The sequence below is a fragment of the Chlorocebus sabaeus genome, chromosome 8, assembly GCF_047675955.1.
Source record: "Chlorocebus sabaeus isolate Y175 chromosome 8, mChlSab1.0.hap1, whole genome shotgun sequence".
Taxonomy (NCBI): domain Eukaryota; kingdom Metazoa; phylum Chordata; class Mammalia; order Primates; family Cercopithecidae; genus Chlorocebus; species Chlorocebus sabaeus.
The window spans coordinates 69,855,513-69,880,131 of NC_132911.1; the positions used below are offsets into that span (position 1 = coordinate 69,855,513).

General features: G+C 40.4%; 1 protein-coding gene across 3 annotated transcripts in view; it reads left to right on the forward strand.

Moving 5' to 3' along the window:
* MTFR1 (mitochondrial fission regulator 1) overlaps nt 1-24,619 on the forward strand; it is an 87,760-nt gene that overhangs the window by 24,986 nt on the left and 38,155 nt on the right. For all 3 annotated transcript variants that reach the window (XM_008000761.3, XM_008000762.3, XM_008000760.3), the window contains exon 3: nt 10,461-10,559. In XM_008000761.3, the coding sequence (XP_007998952.1) occupies nt 10,461-10,559 (99 nt within the window). The remainder of the gene's footprint in view (nt 1-10,460; nt 10,560-24,619) is intronic.

Genomic DNA, 24,619 nt, shown 5'->3' on the forward strand with positions numbered 1-24,619 from the left:
TGTAGCTGCATAATTTTGAGATTATTAGCTTGAGGATAAGCAATAGGAAAATGACTTGTAAATTTATTGGTATTTTCATCTATTTCAGATATACGTTCCTATGTTTTAAATTTCACTTAGTGGCCAGGTTCAGTGCTTCTTTGGGAGACGGAGGCAGGAGGATGGCTGGAGCCTAGGAATTCGAGACCATCCTGGGCAATATCGTGAGACCCTGTCTCTACAAAAAATTTAAAAAATTTAGCTGGGCACATACCTCTAGTCCCAGCTATTCGGGAGGCTGAGGTGGGAGGATTGCTTGAGCCTGAGAAGCAGAGGTTGCAGTGAGCTGAGATTGTGCCACTGTACTCCAGCCTGAGCAATAGAGCAAGACCCTATCTTTAAAAAAAACAAACAAAAAAACTTCACTTAGCTCAGTTTTATCATCGTGTGGATTGACATTTTAGTAATGACAGTAAAAGTTTCTTTTTCTCTTGCTTGCACAAGGAAGGGAAGTTTTTGTTATTTATGATTTCCAAAAACCAAAGCTTTATAATTTCTATTTACTGTAATTTTAGTAAGAAGTATAGTTTAATGTTAAGATTGTGGGTCCTGGATTTAAACACACTTGAATCTGAAATTTGTCTCTGTCAGTTATTGCCTTCCTCTGCAAAGTAGCTATAAGAATTGCTACTGCTGAGTTACCTGTGGATTAAATGACAGTGTATGTAAAGCATCTAGCACAGTGGCTTGTACAGTGTAGGTACATTCAATAATAGTTTCTTACATTTTTGCTGTTACCAGCCTCCCACCCCAAGACAGGTCAATATGAGTAGTGCTAATTGAGGCCAAAGGATAGAATTCTGTTTCAGGCACAGATAGCACGCTTTATTTAGCTTATTCACTTTAAGCTGGAAAATGGGTGCCTTTCATCAAAGAATGGACCAGCTAAAGGAGGATTAACGTGCTCAAAATATTGTAATTACAACTGAGAGTCCTTCCTACTAATAGCAGATTAGCAAGATCTATTTTTAACTTGTTGAAGCTAGCATATAATCATGAACTTTAATCAGTTAGCTGAAAATTCATATAAAAACAAATTTTCTTCTAATGTAAAGCAATGTGATCTTTTGGGGTTAACTAATTTCCAATATTTTTTAGCTTGTTGCCTAAGAATAAAAATACAAAGGAATCTTTCAAGATTTTATATTTGGGCACCAGAAAATAAAAGAAGCTTTCTTAGCTCTACCTTTCAGTGATTAACATGTGTTTTCCCATTGATCTGATATGTACAGGCATATCTTGGAGATACTATGAGTTTCATTTCAGATCACCACAATAAAGTGATAGTGAAATACAATGAATCACTTTTTTTTTTCTTTCAGACAGTCTCACTCTGTCGCCCAGGCTGGAGAACAGTGGCGCAGTCTTGGCTCATTGTAACCTTCGCCTTCTGGGTTCAAGTGATTCTCCTGCCTCAGCCTCCCGAGTAGCTGAGATTACAGGTGTGCGCCATCACACCAGGCTAATTTTAAAATATTTTTAGTAGAGACGGAGTTTCACTATGTGGCACTTGATGCTTCTTCATCTTGCACTTTTATGTTATGGAGATGACTTTTTTCCTTATGGCTCATTAACCAACTTCTGCTAGCTTCAACTTTTCTTTTGTAGCTTCCTTGCTTCTCTCAGCCTTCACAGAATTGAAGAGAATTAGAACCTTGCTCTGGATTAGGCTTTGGCTTAAGGGAATATTGTGACTGGTTTGATGTTTATTTTCTCTATATCAGAAATAAGGCCTTCTTACTTTCTTATCATTCATGTGTTCACTGCAGCAGCACTTTAAATTTCCTTTAAGAACTTTTCCTTTGCGTTCACAGCTTGGCTAACTATTTGGTCCAGAGACCTAGTTTTCAGCCTGTCTGTACTTTCAACTTGCCTTCTTCACTAGGCTTAATACTTTCTAACTTTTGATTTAAAGTGAGAGACATGCAATGCTTCTTTTTACTTGAACACTTGGAGATCATTGTAAGGTTAAACTGGTCTAATTCCAGTGTTACTTGGTCTCAGAATAGGGAGGTCTGAGATTGCGGAATAGCTGGTGGGTGGAACAGTCAAAACACACATGACATTTATCGATTAAGTTTGCCATCTTACGTGTGCTCAGTTCATGGCACCCCAAAACAATTAAAGTAGTAACAAATAACATCAAAGATCACTGATCATAGATCACCATAATAGATACAGTAAGAATGCATAAGTCAGGGCCTGGCATATAAGGGGGCTGGGGGTCAAGGGGAGGGGGAGCATTAGGACAATGCATGCGTTGTCCTGATGCGTGTGGGGCTTAAAACCTGGATGACAGGTTGATGGGTGCAGCAAACCACCATGGCACATGTATACCTATTTAACAAACCTGAACGTTCTGTACATGTATCCCAGAATTTAAAGTATTAAAAAAAAAAAAAAAAAAAAAAAGGCGGGGCGCCGTGGCTCACGCCTGTAATCCCAACACTTTGAGAGGCCGAGGCAGGCGGATCACAAGGTCAGGGGTTTGAGACCAGCCTGGACAATATAGTGAAACCCCGTCTCTACTAAAAATACAAAAATTAGCCAGGCATGGTGGTGGGTGCCTGTAGTCTCAGCTACTCAGGAGGCTGAGGCAGGAGAATTGCTTGAACCCAGGAGGCGGAGGTTGCAGTGAGCTGAGGTGGTGCCATTGCACTCCAGCCTGGGCAACAGAGCAAGACTCCTGTCTCAAAAAAAAAAAAAATAAATAAATAGTAATGCATAAGTTTGAAATATTGTGTGAATCTGCAAAACATGACACAGACATGAAGTAAGCACATACTGTTGGAGAAATGGCGCCAGTAGACTTGGCTTAACACAAGGTTGCCACAAACCTTAAATTTGTTAAAAGAACAATATCTCTGAATTGCAGGAAAGTGAAATGCATGCCCAGCTAATTTTGTATCTTTGGTAAGGATGGGGTTTCACTATGTTGGCCAGGCTGGTCTCGAATGCCTGACCTCAGGTGATCCGTGCGCCTTGGCCTCCCAAAGTTCTGGGATTACAGGCGTGAGCCACTGCGTCAGTCCTTTTAAATGAATTTGATACTGTGCTTGAAAGCATTCCAAGAGTGAAAACTGCCTTCATCCTTTATTTTATCTTTTCTTTTTTTTTTTTTTTAAAGAAAAAAAGGCTAGCATAGTGGTTCATGCCTGTAATCCCAGCACTTTGGGAGGCTATGGTGGGAGGATCACTGGAGTCCAGGAGTTTGAGGCCAGCCTGGGCAATACAGTGAGATGCCATCTCTACAAAAATTACAAAAATTATCCGGGCATGGTAGTGTGTGCCTGTAGTCCCAGCTACTTGGTAGGCTGAGGTGGGAGGATCACTTGACCCTGGGAGGCGGAGGTTGCAGTCAACTGAGATCACGCCACTGCACTCCAGCGTAGGCTACAAGTGAGACCCTACTTCCAAAAAATAAAAAATAAAAAGAAGAAATTACAAGCTTTTAGATCAGATTTTGTTTCATTTCATTTTTCCCGTTAGAACAGCCAGTGGTGATTGCCTCATTGTCTTTGACTCTGCACACTAATATTACTGTAATAGCCATCCCTGCTTGGCTTACTGTGCCAGTGCTTACTGTGGCCAGTGCTTTTACATAAATTGCCTATATTCAATAGAACAGTGCACATTACAGATGAGAAACCTCACGTTCAGAGTGTTTAACTGCCTTGACCAAAGTTACCTAAGTGGTAGAACTATAATATGAACTCAATTCTGATTCCAAAATCCTTTCTCTTTTCAGTGCACTTTGCTACCCTTAGAAGGGAAAGATGACTGTTAATGTTTATTTAAAACATTATATATGGCCTGGTGCAGTGACTCACACCTGTAATTCCAGCACTTTGGGAGGCTGAGGTGGGTGGATCACCTAAGGTTAGGAGTTTGAGACCAGCCTGGCCAACATAGTGAAACCCTGTCTTTACTAAAAACACAAAAATTAATTGGGCATGGTAGCGCATGCCCATAGTCCCAGCTACTTGGGAGGCTGAGGCAGAAGAATCCGGCTTGAACTTGGGAGGCAGAGGTTGTAGTGAGCTGAGATGACGCCACTGCACTCCAGCCTGGGTGACAGAGCAAGACTCTTTCTCAAAAACAAACCAAACAAAAACCATTATAAATACCTTAACTCATTTAATGCTCATAGGCTCATGAAGTAGATAATATCTCCATTTTATAGGTGAGAAAACAGAAGCATAGAGGGGTGAATAATTTGGCCAGCTTTATACAGGCAGTAAATTGGTAGAGGCTAATTTTAAAGCCAGGCCTCTATGCTACAAGGGCCTGTTTCTCTTTACTATCTTTTATTTTCCCTCAACATTTGTTTGAATTTAAAACCACATACTCACATATCTCCAAACTTTTTATGTACCTAAGCAAAAATGTTTTTAAATTGCAGGAAGTAAGAACAGTGTGACATAAGCTAATGTGATTCTGATTAATTTCAGTATTTTATATTGGAGGAAAAGTTACTATAGCAGGTATTTATAATAATTTGTATTATTGTACTCTGGTTTTCTTTTGGTGCTTTGGAGGAGGAATGTGAGTAAGGAAGAAGAGAACTGAGGGAAGTGTTAATCTTTGGTTAAGGATTTAAAAATTGTTACAGAATTTCATCTTCCCATTTTCACTCATTCCCCCTTCCCAATACACACTTTTGATTTTCCCTTAGCTCCCTGAGAATTAAGAATTTACATTTTGTTGGGTCCTGACTTTTTAAAGATCTGATTAACAGTATAGGTCCATGTGTAATTTTAGGGATACATGAACCTCTGCATTAATGCATTAATATCACATAGTTTGTCTTGAAAAACATATTTTCTTTTTTTTGTTTGTTCTTTGAGATGAAATCTTGCTCTGCCCCAGGCTGGAGTGCAGTGGCGTGTTCTTGGCCCCCTGTAGCCTCTGCCTCCTGGGTTCAAGTGATTCTCCTGCCTCAGCCTCCTGAGTAGCTTGGATTACAGGTGCCCGCCATCACCCCTGGCTAATTTTTGTATTTTTGGTAAAGACAGGGTTTCACCATGTTGGCCAGGCTGGTCTCGAACTCCTGACCTCAAGTAATCCACCCTCTTCGGCCTCCCAAAGTGCTGGGATTACAGGCGTGAGCCACCACACCCAGCCAGAATTTTCTTAAAGTTAAATTTATAGTTTTTCCTGCTAAAAGTTGCCCTCAAATAATAATGTACGTTAAACTAGTCTATAATAAATGAATTACCACATACAGCTTGAGTGCAGTCATCATAGATGAGACAGATGACAGCTTCAGATTCCAGCCTCACACGTCAACACTTTCTACAATAGCATTTCACAATGTTAAAAAAGAACAAACTACTTTCCTGTTGTCATCCTCCTCCTTGCTGTCATCACTTTCAAGCACTGTTGCTAAATGTTATGGACTGTCATTACTAGACACAGACATGCATGTGCGCACACACACACAGATTCACTGTTATTTAAAAGCCGTTTTCATAGATAAAGCATGGTTTTTCTGTTTAGCTATTTCTTTTCTTTTTTTTTCTTTTTGAGATGGAGTCTCGCTCTTCACCCAGGCTGGAGTGCAGTGGCACAATCTTGCTCACTGCAACCTCCGCCTCCGCCTCCTGGTTCAAGCAGTTCTCCTGCCTCAAGCCTCCTGAGTAGCTCAGACTACAGGGGTGTGCCACCACGCCCAGCTAATTTTTGTATTTTAGTAGAGATGGGGTTTCGCCACTTTGGCCAGGCTGATCTTGAACTCCTGACCTCAGATGCTCCACCCGCCTCGGCCTCCCAAAGTGCTGGGATTACAGGCATGAGCCACTGCTCCTGGCCCTGTTTAGCTGGTTTTTTTTTTTTTTTTTTTTTTTTTTTTGAGACGGAGTCTTGCTCTGTCCCAGGCTGGAGTGCAGTGGCACAATCTCGGCTCACTGCAACCTCCGCCTCCTGGGTTTAAGCTATTCTCCTCCCTTAGCCTTCTGAGTAGCTGGGATTACAGGCGTGCACCACCACGGTCGGCTAATTTTGTATTTTCAGTAGAGATGCGGTTTCACCATGTTACCCAGGCTGGTCTTGAACTTCTGAGCTCATAATCCACCCGCCTCGGCCTCCCAAAGTACTGGGATTACAGGCGTGAGCCACCGTGCCTGGCCAGCTATTTCTTAATGGCATTGGATTGTCTTATTTTCTAAATGAAATTGGATTATTTTGCCAGGCATGGTGGCTCACGCCTGTAATCCCAGCACTTTAGGAGGCTGAGGTGGGTCAAGAGATTGAGACCATCCTGGCCGACATGGTGAAACCCTGTCTCTACTAAAAATTCAAAAATTAGCCGGGTAGGGTGGTGTGCACCTGTAGTCCCAACTACTGGGGAGGCTGAGGCAGAAGAATTGCTTGAACCCGGGAGGCAGAGGTCGCAGTGAGCTGAGATCATGCCGCTGCACTCCTGCCTGGCGACAGAGCAAGATTCCGTCTCAAAAAAAAAAAAAAAAAAAAAATTGGATTATCTTATGATTTTATGACCATTTTCTTCTCCCTGCCTTCTCTCTTACATCTAAAGAAATGTTAAGGACAGTTTCTCTTTAGAGAAGTCTTTCCTTCTCTAAACTAGCATACTGACAAGACATAGTTCAGCCACAAGTTACGGTAGGAGATGCACTTGGGTCATACAGCCTCCCAATGCACAGATGGTGACTTTTCAGTACCATCTGTTCACTGTTTCTGCACAGCCATTTACAATTTCTCCCCCTCTATGAGGGCTGAATAGAAAAAAATAGAAAAGTAGTCAGACCTAGTTTTAGAGTTCCTGGAAATTAGCTATTCTTTCCCCTCACTTTTTCCTACCATCCAATAAAGGTTATGGCTCTTCATTCTAAATATTTCAGTCATTAGTTTACACAGACCCTTATTTGATATTTATTGGTGCTAAGTACTACGTAATTCACAAATAACAGAAGAACACATTATGTTAGTCTACTGTGTATGCTTGAAAAAATAATCACATAAAGCAATCTGTTCTTTCCCTTCCTTTAACTTTGTACAAGATACCTAAATAATCTATTCCTTGTAATTAAAAGCTGAATTGGCTGGGCGTGGTGGCTCATGCCTGTAATCCCAGTACTTTGGGAGGGCAAGGCGATTGGTTCACCTGAGGTCAGGAGTTCGAGACCAGCCTGGCCAAAGTGGCGAAACCCCGTCTCTACTAAAAATACAAAAATTAGCTGGGCATAGTGGCGCCTACCTGTAATTCTAGCTAGACAGAATTGCTCTAACCCAGGAGGTGGAAGTTTCAGTGAGCCAGGATCACGCCACTGCACTCCAGCCTGGGTCACAGAGTGAGACTTCGTCTAAAAAAAAAAAAAGCTGAATCATTGGCCACTTCTCTTGTTGAAGGCACCTGGTATTTTTCTGATATTAAACAGATGGAAGCATAATAGTTGACTTTTCGCCCTTAACATGTATAGTGAAGAATGCTAAAAGCTGGCAGAAACATTAGTTCCTGACCTTGGCAAATCCTTTCTAAATTTTTCTTTGTGAGCTTTTTGTCCTCTTCATCTCCAGGCAAGACCTTTGCTTGCTGGAGGGGAGAAAGATTCACTGTAGACTGTCTAATTGTCACAACATGATGCACAGATAGCATTCCACTTGTACTACATCACAGGAGAGTTTTGACTTGTGACTAAATAGAAGACTCAAGAAGAGAAATGACTGAATGGTGTACTTACTTTTGCCCTATGGATTTATTTGTAAAAGATCAGGATCTGTTAAAATGTATAAGGTAGGGCCGTATGCGGTGGCACATGCCTGTAATCCCAACACTTTGGGAGGCTGAGGCAGGTGGATCACCTGAGGTCAAGAGTTTGGGACCAGCCTGGACAACATGGTGAAACCCTGTCTCTACTAAAAATACAAAAAAATTAGCCGGGCATGGTGGCATGCACCTCTAATCCCAGCTACTGTAATCTCAGCTACTCGGGAGGCTGAGGCAGGAGAATCACTTGAACCTGGAGGGCACGGAGGTTGCATTGAGCCGAGATTGCTCCACTTCACTCCAGCCTGGGCGAAAGAGCGAAACTCCGTCTCAAAAATAAATAATAATGATAAGGTAAAGAGTTTGCTTAAATACTGTCTTAGAATTATTTGCCCATGTTTGTTCTTTTTTTGGTGGATAGTCTGATGTTGACATTATAGAACTGCGAGGCTTCCCATGTTTCTCTAGTCAGAATGTTTTCCTTTCCCTTAGTCCTCACATGTTATTAAGACTACTTGTGTCATAATCCTGTACGATTATTGATGTGAATGATGTTTTCTTCTAAGCTTCAGAGTAACTTTGCTTCTTAATATTCTTTGTATACTATTCATATTTTAATATTGTTATCTTCCTACTTACCAGTTTTCTAATCTTTGCCATCCTTTTTATTTACATTTCCAAAGCAAGAGCTATCATTTTTGTTGGTTATTGGAGTCAGTATAGGTTATAAGTACTTTTTGGAACTCTTCTAGGTAAGGTTCAGTGAAACCTTGGAAAATATCTGATAAAAATTATATGAAAGCTATGGCAGGTGCCGGGGGTATTATATATCCTTCTATGATTTCCACTTTGTTGGTTTTTTTCTCGGGGGGAGGGGGCGGCGGGGGGACATGGTGTCACTCTGTTGCTTAGGCTGGAGTGTAGTGGTGCAATCCTAACTCACTGCAGCCTGGAGCTCCTGGGCTCGAGGGACCTTCCTACTTTAGACTCTCCTGTAGCTAGGACGACAGCATGCATCACCATGCTAATTTTCCAATTTTTTGTAGAGATGGGGGTCTCACAGAAAGACTCCAGGCTGGTCTCAAACTTCTGGCCTCAAATGATCCTCCTGCCTCAGCCTCCCAAAGCACTGACATTACAGATGTGAGCTACTGTGCCCAGCCCTGAACCCCACACTGACTCATACTGTTATCCTTGAGTTAGACTTGATTGCTAAAATTTAAGAAATGAGGTAGTTTCTGTGCTCGTTTTATAAGCTGTATATGCTTTTATCTAAGGGTCTAGTTTCAGTTAGGTTTTGGAGCCTCTACAGTTTACAGTGACCAGTTGTTTGGTTATGCTGTTTATATTGGGGTAATTTCATTCTTTAAAGTAGAATGATCACGGATTGATCTTAGAAAAGGGGTAGTATCCATTTCTCCAGAATTCATACTCAGCTGATTTGGTTTTGTTTAGTCTTTAGCATATAATTATTTTTTGAGTTTCTTGTTTTATTTTATTTTTGAGACAAGGTCTCGCTTTGTCACCTAGGCTGGAGTGCAGTGGTGTGATCTTGGCTCACTGCAACCTCTGCCTCCTGGGTTCAAGCAGTTCTCGTGCCTCAGCCTCCCAAGTAGCTGGGATTACAGGTGTGCACCACCATGCCTGCCTCATTTTTGTATTTTTAGCAGAGACGGGGTTTCGCCATGTTGGCCAGGCTGGTCTTGAACTCCTGGCCTCAGGTGATCCACCCGTTTCGGTGTCCCCAAGTGCTGGGATTACAGGTGGGAGCCACTGCACCCAGCCCTATATAATTGAATGTTAAAATTTGATGAATTAAGTATAATAGTCATATAATTCTTACTCTTTTCTTTTACAATTGCTTTTAATAGCATACTACCTTTCTTTACCTCTTCTATCCAGGCTTTCAAGTGTAGCACTCAAAGCAAATGGATAGTTTTTTTCTTTAAAGAGAGATCATATACTTGGGGAGAAGTTTCAAGGTACAATTTGTAATGATTTAACTAACATTCAACATGTGTGCTTTTTTTTTTTTTTTTGCTTTGAGGGTTCGTTTTTGTCTTTAAGCATAGCATAATGTCCTGTTTTATTATGATTTCATCTGAGAAATTCTGCTCAGATGAAATTTCTTACCTTTCCTCTGTGGAGTAGGCCTCCCAAGAGCAATATGCCTGGATTTCAGCCTTTGCTCACCCCTGGCCAAGCATTCTTGTGCAGCAAACAACATGAAGCACACTGCATGGTACACATTCAGATTCCGAACTTTGTACTAATTTGGGATTGTTTTGAAAAGTCTATTAGAGCAAAAGTAACATATATTTAAGAAAAATTATGTATATCAAAATTCTAAAACTAAAAATATAGCAGAAGAGATAAAGTAGTGTTTCTGTTGCAGAATAGTATGAAAACCTGATGAAAATAGAATTTTTACTGTAAGTATAGTATTTAAAATTACTGGCTAGTTTATATTTTTATATAATACCTTACATTAAACTTTACTGAATTAATAATATCTAGATATATATATATTCTTTATTTTTGGATTGAGAAACAGTAGCTTATTTGCCATAACATTTAGAGCATTCTGATCCTGTAATTAATGTGTTAGTATGTCATACAAATAATTGTCTAATGCCTTGTCTTAACAGTTCTGTACATCTTGTAATTAAGCTTTCGTTTTTTCCTACTTCCTCAGGTACTTTGGTCTAGGAAGCCATATGGTTCGTCTCGAAGTATCGTAAGGAAAATTGGTACTAATTTGTCTCTGATTCAGTGTCCAAGAGTTCAGTTTCAGGTACTATATTTTATGTATTTTAAGTATTTTATTAATATGTACATTAGAAATATAAATAGGCAAGATGGTTTTAAAAGTATTTTGTTTTTGAGACTTTTTACCAATTGATGCCACTATCAGTACAATAAAAGAGGATTAAAAACCACCATTAAGCCTTTCTAATTTTAGTTTCTCTGTGAAGTGATTGAGATCTTTAAGACATTTATCCTTCTTAAGGATGCATATGTGAAGATATAGGGTCATATAATAAGCTAAGCAGTTGTTAATTCCTAGGTGACTTCAAACATAGGCTTTATATTATTTCAGGTGCTTTATGTACCACCATTATTTTTCTTCTGTAATTATACCTTCCTCTTTGGATAGCCACTCAGTTCCCCTGATTTATTTTTAGATTTCTGTGTATGCAATATAAGTTGCTTTCCCTGTCGTTGGTTTCAAGCTCAGCATTAATTATGGGATCCATTGCCTCAGCAATGACAGTGTCAAGACAAAAAGGTAATTCTGGTTCTCTCAGTGAGGTGATAGTCAAACCATGAGTTAGAACTTTTGAAAGTCTTAGTCTTAGAACTTTTGAAGGTCTTAGTACAGTATTCTCTTTTAGCACCAAATCTGGAGCAACTCTGTTCTTTGCTTGGAGATATTGCTATTTTCCTTGATTTGTACTTTTGTTCCTTTCTTTTTTTTTTTGAGATGGAATCTCGCCTGTTGCCAGGCTGGAGTGCAGTGGCAAGATCTCAGCTCACTGCAATCTCTGCCTCCTAGGTTCAAGCACTTCTCCTGCCTTAGCCTTCCGAGTAGCTGGGACTACAGGTGCACACCACCACACACAACTGATTTTTGTGTTTTTAGTAGAGACGGGGTTTCACCACGTTGGCCAGGATGGTCTTTATCTCTTGACCTTGTGATCTCCCCATCTTGGCCTTCCAAAGTGCTAGGATTACAGGCATGAACCACCATGCCTGGCCTTGTTTCTTATTGTTATTATAGTATTCGACATTTATCACATAACTTTGTTCTTTTTTTTTTTTAGTAATTCTTTACAACCGTAATGTAACAACATTTCAGTTCAACATTGAATAATATAAAATTCAATAGATATCTCTGCCACTTTTAAATAATAGATTAACATGTGGAGATGTGGAAGATGTATTTAACTCATTCAGAAGTTCAGAAGTGCCCACATGTACCCGTTTGATAACATGTCATGTTCTTAAATCACTCCTCCTGATAAATAGAGGTGAAATTTGTTTCTTTTTCTTTTCTTTTTTTTTTTTTTTTGAGAGAGAGTCTTGCCCTGTTGCCCAGGCTGGAGTGCAGTGGCGTGATCTCGGTTCACTGCAACCTCCGCCTCCCAGGTTCAAGCGATTCTCCTGCCTCAGTCTCCTGGAAAATTGATTTCTAAATAAGTGGTAGAAATGAGCATTTATTCAGGTTGACCTATATGGTAGAAATTAGCATTTATTCAGGTTGACTGACAAGATTGTTCATTGCTGTGTTTTATAATCCTGCTCACAGATTGACTGGCTAAACCTTTGTGCATCAATCTAGAAATGGATAGACTGGAGCTGGGCGCATGGCTCACTCCTGTAATCCCAGCACTTTGGGAGGCTGAGGCAGTTAGGAGTTCAAGACCAGCCTGACCAACATGGTGAAACCCCGTCTTTACTACAAGTACAAAAATTAGCCAGGTGTTGTGGCACACACTTGAAATCCCAGCTACTCAGGAGGCTGAGGCAGGAGAATCACTTGAACCTGGGAGGCGGAGGTTGCAGTGAGCCGAGATCATGCCAGTCCATCCCAGCCTGGGTGACAGAGTGAGACTCCATCTCAAAAAGAAAAAAGAAAGAAATTGACAGATTGGAACTTTCCAAGAAGTAATTTTTTATTTCAGTCTAGGCTTTAAAAAAAAAAAAAACTCATGAAGTCAAACATGCAGAGCTTTATTTATTTATTTAATTGAGAGGGAGTCTCGCTTTTGTCGTCCAGGCTGGAGTACAGTGATGTGATCTTGGCTCACTGCAACCTCTGCCTCCCGGGTTTAAGCCATTCTCCTGCCTCAGCCTCCTGAGTAGCTGCGATTACAGGTGCCTGCCACCACGCCCAGCTAATTTTTGTACTTTTAGGGGAGATGGCGTTCACCATGTTGGCCAGGCTGGTCTCAAACTCCTGACCTCAGGTGATCTGCCCATCTCTGCCTCCCTAAGTGCTGAGATTACAGGTGTGAGCCACCACGCCTGGCTGCCTTTTTCCTTTTTAATAATCAAAATGAAGAAATCTGTGGTAGTAAGTCTCTCAAGTACTTTCCAAGAATTCAGTTCATTTAGACATGAACTGCTGCTTATTTGCCAGTTTCCTTCAAATAGCTATTATGTTAACTAAGGTTTATAAACTTTTTTCTGATTGTTCAATTCCATTAGTTTCTTTCTAGTTAACTATCTTACTTCCCTCCTAGTTCCAGGAAAACTTACTTCAGCGTTTGCGTTCGTATAGCTAGCGACATGGAGATATCTAACGTTTTCTGATTGCAACCCCCAAGTCTGCCTTGACAGTCAATGGGCTGAAGTACTAGAGTCAAGTACATGTACTTGGGAGAATTCTCTTTCTGGATGTTATCAGTCTATTAAAAGGATATGAGCAGAAAAAGAGGATTCTATTTAACTCATTTGAACTGCATTTGAAAAGAAATGGATTAACATAAGGAGAAGAGTAAGGTAAAAGAAACATTGATGACCTACTTGAGAATGTAGTAGAGACAGAAGCCATTTGTTTAAGCCATTTGTTTATAGTGAGATTTTTATTTCCAGGTATACTGAATCTTTTTTTTTTTTTTTTTTGAGACAGAGTTTTGCTCTTGTTGCCCGGGCTGGAGGGCAGTGGCGTGATCTCGGCTCACTGCAACCTCCGCCTCCCGGGTTCAAGCAGTTCTCCTGCCTCAGCCTCCCAAATAGCCGGGATTACAGGCATGCGCCACCATGCCCAGCTAATTTTGTATTTTTAGTAGAGATGGGGTTTCTCCATGTTAGCCAGGTTGGTCTTGAACTCCTGACCACAGGTGATCGTCTGTCTCGGCCTCCCAAAATGCTGGGATTACAGGCGTGAGGCACCGTGCCCGGCCCATACTATCTTTTTAAATTCAACATCGGTGTTAAAGTATTCTGTCTGGTGGCCGGGCACAGTGGCTCACACTTACAATCCCAGCACTTTGGGAGGCCGAGGTGGGTGGATCACCTGAGGTCGGGAGTTTGAGACCAGCCTGGCCAACGTGGAGAAACCCTGTATCTACTGGAAATACAAAATTAGCTGGGCGTGGTGGCGCATTCCTGTAATCCCAGCTACTCGGGAGGCTGGGGCAGGAGAATCACTTGAACCTGAGAGGTGGAAGTTGCTGTGAGCTGAGATCGCACCAATGCGCTCCAGCCTGGGCAATAAGAGTGAAACTCTGTCTCAAAAAAAGAAAAATAAAAAGTATTTTGTCTGCTATTTAGTTAAATGTTTTACATATGCTATCATCCTTCTGTATCTCCATTGCTTCTTTGTTTATCAGAAATATAAAAGATATAGTCTTCAAAATGTATAGAAGATGCAGTTTTGAGTAATAATATTGAAAATGCATTTTTCCCCCTATTTTTATAGCTCAATTTAGGGACTAGTTGATGTGGAATATATCCAGGCTATCTGGGAGTCCAGTGTGGGTAAATATTATTATTGAAAGTCTGAGACTGGGAGTCTACTGTGGGGCACAGGGCAAGTGGACATCATTATACTGAGACCATATCCAAGTTGAAGTGGATTAAACTGAGAACAGGACAGTCATGGGGTCAATTCAGAAAGTGAAGTTGGGTAGTCAAAACCAGTCTTCCCATTGTCTTCGGTGATTTCACTGTCTTTTGGAGAACCCATCTGAAATGCAGCCTCCTTTTTCTTTGCTTCCTCTACTTCTGTTGACTTTCACTTTCATTCCTTTCCTAGTATTTGCATCACTGGCAACAGCTCAACCCTGTCAGCCTTGAAACTGTTTCACCTTTGAAATTTTAGACCTCAGTATATTCCTTCTAGATCACAGCATCTCCTCCCTGTACTAGCTAATCCATGTATCTTTGGTCAAGTAAGACTCTTATGTAAATGATAGGCAGTACAGGCACATTCCTTTGTGTTTTGAGCATTAGATGAGATTATCCATGTGAAGTCCTGGGCATAATGACTCATACATAGTGAGTGCAGAGTAAAAGTACTACTGCTAGTAGTGGTTTTGTTATTATCGTTATTGCCCTTTTATAGTTACAGAGCAAATTATCTTACTTGGTTTTCTAATTTAACTCCTTTGGGAGGGGGGCAAGGGATAAAAGACAGCATATATGGTGCAGGTTATACTGCTTGCGTGATGGGTGCACCTGAATCTCACAAATCACCACTGAAGAACTTACATAACCAAATGCCACCTGTACCCCAATAACTTATAGAAAAGCAAAATAATAATAAATAATTTAACTCCTTTGTTTTACAGATTGGATTTCTGTATATTTTATAGGGTCACAAATCAGAACACATACCAACACATTTAGTCACACCTTCATCCAATTAATGGGCACAGTGACTGTTGTGCTGGCAATAAAATGAGGTGACATATGTAAAAAGCCCTATAAAAGACACCCAATACATGTTTCTTTGCTGTGTTATTGAAGAACAGCCTATAACCTCATAGGTTTTATTACTTCTCCTGTACTTCAGTTAGCTCTAGGAATTAATTGGCTAATTTATACTCAAAACAGGATCTCTAGACCCTTCACATTTACTTTGGTTGAAGAAAGCTAACTTCCCCTGGCCCTTTTCTACCTTTCACATATGTGCATTTCAGCACACCTACACACTTGTGGCCATAAGCGTTTTGTGTTTTTGGATATCATTTTCCTTGTGGAGGTAGGAACTAGATTAAGACATACTAGGAGAACAGACCCTTCTTTGTCTCCTAGTTCTATTCTAGATTCATGACATCTAAAGAAAATTCAGTTCATGGAGGGGCTTGCAAAAGCAGTAAACTCTGGGGGATAAGGAGGAGTGGGATGCAGAGGTTTTAATTTGCAGTGGTTTTTTTTTCTTTTTTTTGAGACAGAGTCTTGCTCTGCCACCCAGGCTGGAGTGCAGTGGCTCGATCTCAGCTCACTGCAGCCTCTGCCTCCTGGGTTCAAGTGATTCTCTGTCTCACTCTCCCGAGTAGCTGGGATTACAGGCGCGCACCACCACACCTGGCTAATTTATTTATTTTGTATTTATTTTTTTGAGATGGAGTTTCGATCTTGTTGCCCAGACCGGAGTGTAATGGCGTAATCTCAGCTCACAGCAACCCCCACCTCCCGCGTTCAAGCGATTCTCCTGCTGTAGCCTCCCAAGTAGCTGGGATTAGGATTACAGGCATGCGCCACCACACCCAGCTAATTTTGTATATTTAGTAGAGATTCACCAGATTCTCCAGGCTGGTCTCGAACTCCTGACCTCAGGTGATCCACCCGCCTCGGCATCCCAAAGTGCTGGGATTACAGGCATGAGCCACCATGCCCATCCTGTAGTGGTTCTTAACACTGGACACATATAAATCGTCAGGAGAGTTAAAAAAAAACAAAACAAAACAAAACCCATGCTCAGGCCTCATCCTCCAATGTGGCTCTATATGCTTCCCTACCTCTGTACTAAAATTCTTAGGGAGCTTTTAAAGAAATCCAGGTCCTGTTTAATAGCTTACTAAATCTGAATTTCATGTATTTGTTTTTTAAAACCTCTTCAGGATCCTATGCAGCTAAAGTTGAGGACCTTAGACATAGTTTTGTTTTAGTGTTTTGGTACAGAAAGTTTGTGTTTACCAACACATTTAAACAGTGACATATTATCTTTTGGCAATTGTAAGTATTCACTAAAGCACTTTTGGGGTACATTTTAACGTATTTTAAGTTGTATGAATTAAAGAGAAACATGGAATGTAAGTGTAGTATATTGGGGTGTTACTACATTTAAAAAAAAAAACCTTAAGGCAAAATACCCCCAAAAATGTGATTCTGAGTACTACCAAGTGAGGTACTTCAGAATAACCTGGGTTGGGGACTTGGCTGTGTGGTTATAGTAGTTTGAATACCAACACTATTGGGTAATTTCACCTTTTTCTCTCTGGTAAACCTAACCCAAGCTATTTTCTTGGACTGCAAGCAGTGGTTTTTGGAATTGGTGGAAAAGGACTGTTCAGTAACCAAAAGAGTAATGAATGAGATTCCTACTAAGGCTCACACACGGTGATTAAATCTGGAAGTAAAATGGCCATTTGTTATGGCACATCTTTATGTAGCAAGTAAACTTGAAATTCATACTTTATGCCAGGTGTTGGTATTGAGTGGTGAATGAAACAGACATGTATGTCTGCACTTATTGGTTATGTGATTCAGTGGGAGAGATATTTAAAAGGCAATATGCTAATAAAGATATAATTATCATTTGTAATAAATGTCATATAGTATGAAGTAGTATAGCATGGGGGAGAATATCAGGAGTTCTCAGGGAAAGCCTCTCTAAAGGAATGACAATTAAGGATTACAAAGACCCTGCTCTACAGAGTTGAGGAGACAAGTAGAGGTTGAGGGAGTCATTGTGTGCAGAGAGAATAGCATGTGCAGAGATCCAAAGGCCAGATATAAATTGTTTGAGGAACCAAGAGAAGGTTCCAGTCAGTCAGGAGCTATTAAAGTGGGAGACTTAGTAGTATGGTATAGGGATCTTTGAACATCTGAGCTGTCTGAAGATGCATACCTGGATTAATATGTAAAATAACTGTTAAATTTAACCACGTGTTTCAATAACTACTAGATAATTTGGAATATGCTAGCATGTTATGTCATACTGTATATGATGTTCATTTTTTGTTATTTTTAGCTATAATTTTATAGTCAGCCCTTAAAGATTACTGAATTCAGCTACCAATAGTATGTTTTATAAATCTGGCATTGTGGGGCCCAGCGCAGTGGCTCACACCTATAATCCCAGCACTTTGGGAGGCCGAGGTGGGCGGATCACCGGAGGTTAGGAGTTCAAGACCAGCCTGGCCAATGTGGTGAAACCCCATCTCTACTAAAAATAGAAAAATTAGCCAGGCATGATAGCTAGTGCCTGTAATCCCAGCTACTCAGGAAGCTGAGGCAGGAGAATCACTTTAACCTGGGAGGCAGAGGTTGCAGTGAGCTGAGATCACGCTACTGCACTCCAGCCTGGGCGAAAGAATGAGACTCCATCTCAAAAAAAAAAAAAAAAAAAGGCATTGTGAAATAGTAGTTTTGAGACTAACTGAATATGGCTGGGCACGGTGGCTCACACCTATAATTTCAGCACTTTGGGAGCCCAAGGTGGGCTGATCACCTGAGGTCAGAATTTGAGACCAGCTTGGCTAACGTGGTGAAACCCTGTCTCTACTAAAAATATAAAAATTAGCCGAGCGTGGTGGCAAGTTCCTGTCATCCCAGCTACTTAGGAGGCTGAGGTAGAGAGAATTGCTTGAACCCAGGAACTGGAGGTTGTAGTGAGCCAAGATCACACCACTGCACTCCAGCATGGGCAACAGAGCAAGACTCCGTCTCAAAAAAAAAAAAAGTAACCAACAAATGTTTGTGGCCATTTTATTCATCTCAGGCAGTTGATCTCTTAAAGACTTGTATTTCCACAAGGATACTGCTGCTTATCCTTAAAGATTATTTTCAGAAATACACACATTTTCCTCCCTCTGGTGGCTTTGTTCTCTTGCCTTCTACTATTCTAAGTGTGTTATATATGGAAACTTTTAATAAATGTTCACTTAAAATAGTGACCATGCAAGAGATACATTTACAACAAGGTAACTATAGTTAACAGCAATGTATTGTTTATTGAAAATCACCGAGAGAGTAGATTTTAAGTGTTTTCACCAGAAAAAATAAGTACGTGAGGTAATCCAATTCAATTGAACCACTGCACATATTTCAAACATAATAAATATATACAACTTTGTCATTTTAAAGAATACCTTTTAAAAAAGTAATCACATTCAGAAATAGTAGTGACTGAGTCTGGGCTAGAATATTGAATTTAGTGTTCCATCTTTCAGACTAGTGTTCTTTACACAGGCATATCACCTGGCAAGTTGATGGTGTCACTGTATGTCACTATACTGTATTAAAATACAGAAATTCTGCTAGGCGCGGTGGCTCACGCCTCTAATCCCAGCACTTTGGGAGGCCGAGGCAGGCGGATCACAAGGTCAGGACATCGAGACCATCCTGGCTAACACGGTGAAACCCCGTCTCTACTAAAATTACAAAAAATTAGCCGGGCGTGGTGGCGGGCGCCTGTAGTCCCACTGCTCGGGAGGCTGAGACAGGAGAATGGCTGAACCCGGGAGGCGGAGCTTACAGTGAGCCGAGATTGCGCCACTGCACTCCAGCCTGGGCGACAGGGAGTGACCCCGTCTCAAAAAAGGAAGAAAAAAACCAAAAAACAAAAAACAGGCCAGGCACGGTGGCTCGCACCTGTAATCTCAGCACTTTGGGAAGCTCAGGTGGGTGGATTACTTGAGGTCAGGAGTTTGAGACCAGCCTGCCCAACATGGTGAAACCTCAACTCTATTAAAAATACAAAAATTAGCTGGGCGTGGTGGCAAGTACCTATAATCCTAGCTACTTGGGAGGCTGATGCAGGAGAATTGCTTGAACCCAGGAGGCTGAGGTTGCAGTGAGCCGAGATCACACCACTGCACTCCAGCCTGGGTGACAGAGTGAGATTTCATCTTAAAAAACAAACCAAAAAAAAACCTCTGAAATTCTTTTTTTAGTTTTTCGTTTATTTTTTATTGTTTTTGAGACGGAATCTCAGTCTGTCGCCCAGGCTGGATTGCAGTGGTGCGATCTCGGCTCACTGCAAGCTCCGCCTCCTGGATTCACGCCGTTCTCCTGTCTCAGCCTCCCCAGCAGCTGGGACTGCAGGCGCCCGCCACCACGCCCGGCTAATTTTTTGTATTTTTAGTAGAGACGGGGTTTCACTGTGTTAGCCAGGATGGTCTTGATCTCCTGACCTTGTTACCCGCCTGCCTCGGCCTCCCGAAGTGCTGGGATTACAGGGGTGAGCCACCGCGCCCGGCCTGCTTTTAGTTTTTCTTAGCGTGGAAGCAACTGGTAGAAAAAAGAGAAATAATTAAATCTATATAGGTAAAAAGCTAGAGATTATCATTTTACTATGTTGCTATTAAGAATATGTATATGTGGGCCAGGCGTGGTGGCTCACACCTGTAATCCCAGCACTTTGGGAGGCTGAAGCGGGTGGATCACTTGAGGTCAGGAGTTTAAGACCACCCTGGCCAACATGGTGAAACCCCGTCTCTATTAAAAATACAAAAATTAGCCAAGCATGGTGGTGGGTGCCTGTAATCCCAGCTACTTGGGAGGCTGAGGCAGGAGAATTGCTTGAACCTGGGAGGTGGAGGTTACAGTGACCTGAGATGGCACCATTGCATTCTGGCCTGGGCAACAGAACAAGACTTGGTCTCAAAAACAAACAAACAAACATACAAAGAATCCGTGTATGTTATGCATTTGACTATAAACAAATGGTAGTAAACTAGAATGAGTGTAATTTGCTATTATGCCCTTTGCAGCAAATCCTAGTTCCCAGTACTGTGTGTTTATTTTACAAAGTCACAAGAGGATGAAGTTAGTACTCCTAACATTTTTATTCTAAGCTTTTCTACTGTTGTACAACATTTGTATTTTACTAATATGCACTTTATTAAATGAACTGATTTTTTTTGGTATATTACATTATCAGAATATTTTAAATTAAAGTGGCTTCAGTAAGATTTCTAAAATAAAATTGAATTTTGGGTAACTTAGTGTTATTATTAAATTTTTGCTCTGAATGAAATGTGATTTTGAAAAAAAATTTCTATCTCTTCACTTTTTTTTTCTTTTTCCACTGACAATAGCTGTAGTAGGACAGGACCTTGCTGGGAACCTTCAGTAAGTTGTCCTTTTCTTTGTCAAACTTTCCATCGGTCATCTATGCATGTCGTGGTGTCTACATCGTATTTCCAAGAATTTCTTACTGTCAGTCCTTGCCAGGGCTGACTTCATCTTGACTTGTACTTTACTAAGTGCATTGTCCTGGAAATTGTCCTTTGTGTCCCATGCCTGTGTCACTCAATGAATACTTCCTTCACCAACACCTGAAATGGCCTTTTATAAAGAAGATTTTTTTCTGGTTTTATTTTGTCTTTTGAATGAGTTTGACTTAAATGCCAAAACTATTTTGTTTTGTGGGACGGGATGTCAAGTAGAAATGACATACATCTTATCAGTTTTGGAATTGGTTCTTGAGAGCATCATTAACATTTTCATCTTATTGAGCACATATTATGGACATGGTATCATTTACATAATTAAGGCTTAAGTAAGATCCAAATTAAGTCCATGGAATAGTTTGTTATATCTTGTTTTGTTTCTTAAAAGTTTGTGCAAAAGCTGGCATTTTATGTTTAGCATACTAATTTTATGGAGGCATTATTTAATTTTATAGATGTAAAATTGAGAAATGTGTTTAATCCTTAATAACTATTTATGATATCCTGAAAATGAATTAACTTCTATTTCTGTGATTATGTATTCTTAGAAAAGTAGTAGTGGCTGGGCATGGTGGCACATGCCTATAATCCCAGCACTTTGGGAGGCCAAGGTGGGTGGATCCCCTGAGCCCAGGAATTTGAGAACAGCCTGGGCAACATGGCGATATCCCCCATGTCTACCAAAAATACAAAAGATGAACCAGGTGTGGTGGCATGTGCCAGTAATTCTGGAGGCTGACGCAGGTGAATCGCTTGAACTTGGGAGGCGGGAGGTTGCAGTGAGCCAAGATGGTTCCACCGCACTCCACCCTGAGTGACAGAGTGAGACCTGATCTCAACAACAACAAAAAAGAAAAGTAGTACTTTGTTTTTTTGATTTGTTTTTCTTTTTTTCTTCCCTCCTCCCCACACTTTGTTTCCTTTTATAGATGTTTTGAAGAAAACAGCTATTTTTGTAACTTCTGTAGGAAAGTAAGAAGTCTTTGTCTTAAATATACCTAACTTTCTACCAACTAGTCATTATATCAGAACAGAATTTTTATTTCTGAACAAAGGGTCATGATCAGATTGATCATCTCATGAATTAGTACCTTAGGAAGGCACCATTCAGATTTTAGTCTAAGGATTTGTCTAACACTTATACAAAATAGCCCATTAAATACCATCTCCGCTAGGAGCCTCACAGGGCTTGGGAACATTCCTGCTGAAGGATAGCCACATAACCCACTTAGAATCTCCTTATTACAGTGTTATGGGAATATCAGGATACCATTCTGTTTTCAGTAATGGGTAGGAACAGAACATTACCTGATTTCTCAACTCTTGAGATCAAATATGATACTCAGTTATGTTATTTAAGTTGTGTGAGATACTGATTTGCTAAATATCTGTTTGGATAAGTTTCTGAACTACATAGGGAGAAGTACAAAAATCATCCCTTTGATCTTATACCTTGAGAATTTACTTACTGAAGTTTATACTTTTTTCCTCATCTGACTACAAATTACTTCCACTACATACAAATTAGTATTTTGAAAGCCTTTTTATCATAATTTCATTATTAGGTTTATTTGTTTTTGTTTTTGTGGAGGGCAAGATTTTAAAATTTCTATTTTTTGAGAGAGTCTCACTCTGTTGCCCAGGCTGGAGTGTGGTGGTGTGATCACGGCTCACTGCAGCCTCTGCCTCCTGAGTTCAAATGATTCTCCCACCTCAGCCTCCCGAGTAGCTGTGACTACAGGCGCACGCCACCACGCCTGACGAATTGTTTTGTATTGTTAGTAGAGACGGATATTTCGCCATGTTGCCCAGGCTGATCTCAAGTTACTGGGGCCTCAAGCTATCCACCATCTTGTCCTCGCAAAGTGCTGGGATTACAGGCGTGAGCCACCGCACCTGGCTGAATTTAAGGTGCTTTAGATACTCGATGTTCTTAGTACTTTATTGTTAACATTTTGTGTGTGTGTGTGTGACCGAGTCTTGCTCTATCACCCAGGCTGGATTGCAGTGGCGCAATCTCAGCTCACTGCAACCTCCACCTCCCAGGTTCAAGTGATTCTCGTACCTCAGCCTCCCTAGTGGCTGGGGTTACAGGCTCCTGCCACCATGCCCGGCCCTTAAAATGTTATTTTTAATGCTACTTTATTAAGTTGATTAGATGATCACACCAGAAGAGTACACATACCAACAGCTGATATGTTTAACGTTTTATTCATAATATTACTTTGAAGATATTTTAAACTGTCAACAATGTTAGTATTATGTGTCTGCATGATATATTTTGTGTTTAAGGAAGAGGCATTATTTAAATATATTTTCCAAAAGTTTGACTTGGCAATGATGGCATTGAGGAGGTTTGAACAATGCATGAGTCCCAAGGGTAACTTTTTGATAAACATATTAATGACTAAATCTCTTTGGCCTTTTCATTTTTTCCGTAATTAAAAAGTGTGGATTGATTGTTTTTCTTTTTTATTTAAACCTCACTCACACTTTTAGGAAGTATTAATCTGATAACTTTATTTAAAAGTTATTATTTGTTGACTTTTTGACTCAGGCATTATTATATGTATAATGAAATGTACATTTAAGTTAGTTATCCTTCTTGTTTTTCAAAATAAGTTTCAAGATATCCTGCTGGTCTTTTTTTTTTTTTTTTTCTTTTTCTTTTTGAGACCATCTCACCCTGTCACTCAGGCTAGAGTGCAGTGGTGCAATCTCGGCTCACTGCAACTGCTGCCTCCCGGGTTCAAGCAATCCTCCCACCTCAGCCTCCTGAGTAGCTAGGATTACAGGTGTGTGCCACCATGCCTGGCTAATTTTTTTTGTATTTTCAGTAGAGATGGGGTTTCACCATGTTGGCCAAGCTGGTCTCAAACTCCTGACCTCAAGTGATCCGCCTGCCTTGGCCTCGCAAAGTACTGGGATTGTAGGCAGGAACCACCGCACCTGTCTTTTTTTTTTTTTTTTTGTATTTATTTCAAAATATTCTTTGTTTGCATCCATGTTAAGTTTAGGTAGAGAATTCTGTTCTGCTGTTTGTTCTTTTGTTCTTTAATACTTTTACTTAAAATGTAGGAGATTTAAGGAGTTTTAAAAACCATTTTCAATATTATAATGTATACATATATAAAAACATTATAACAAAACAGTTATATAATACCCATTTAGAAATATTTCTGGATTTAGCTCAAATTGGTCTTTTGCTTGTTCTTATTTTCTTCCCCCGAGACAGAGTCTTGCTCTGCCACCCAGGCTGGAGTATAGTGGCACGATCTCGGCTCACCACAGCCTCTGCCTGCCGGTTTGCTTGTTCCTATACCCCGCTGCTTACACATACCTTTTAAAATCTCTTTAGAAAAAAGTGGTTTCTCATGCTTAGATTCTAAAATTTTTCTTAATTTTCTAGGATAGTTTTTAAAAAAATCAACTTATAGGCTGGGTGCGGTGGCTCACGTCTATAATCCCAACACTTTGGGAGGCCAAGGCGGGCAGTTCACAAGGTCAGGAATTCTAGACCAGCCTGGTCAACATGGTGAAACCCCATCTCTACTAAAAATACAAAAATTAGCCGGGCGTGGTGGTGCACACCTATAGTCCCAACTACTTAGGAGACTGAGGCAGAAGAATCACTTGAACCTGGGAGGCGGAGGTTGCAGTGAACCAAAGATCGAGCCACCGCACTCCAGCCTGGGTGACAGAGCTAGACTTCATCTCAAAACAAACAAACAAACAAACAAACAAAAAACAACTTATAAAATGAAAACCAAATAAACTTAAATTATAGTTCTGCAATTGTCATATACTGTTAGGCAACAATATGATTATGACTATTAATCATAGAGACCTTCAGTGGAAGAGTTAGAAACCACTCATGTTTTTAACAGCAGAGTTGACGATTTTCTTTTAGGTGAGTAAAAAAAAAATTTATTCTTAACATTTT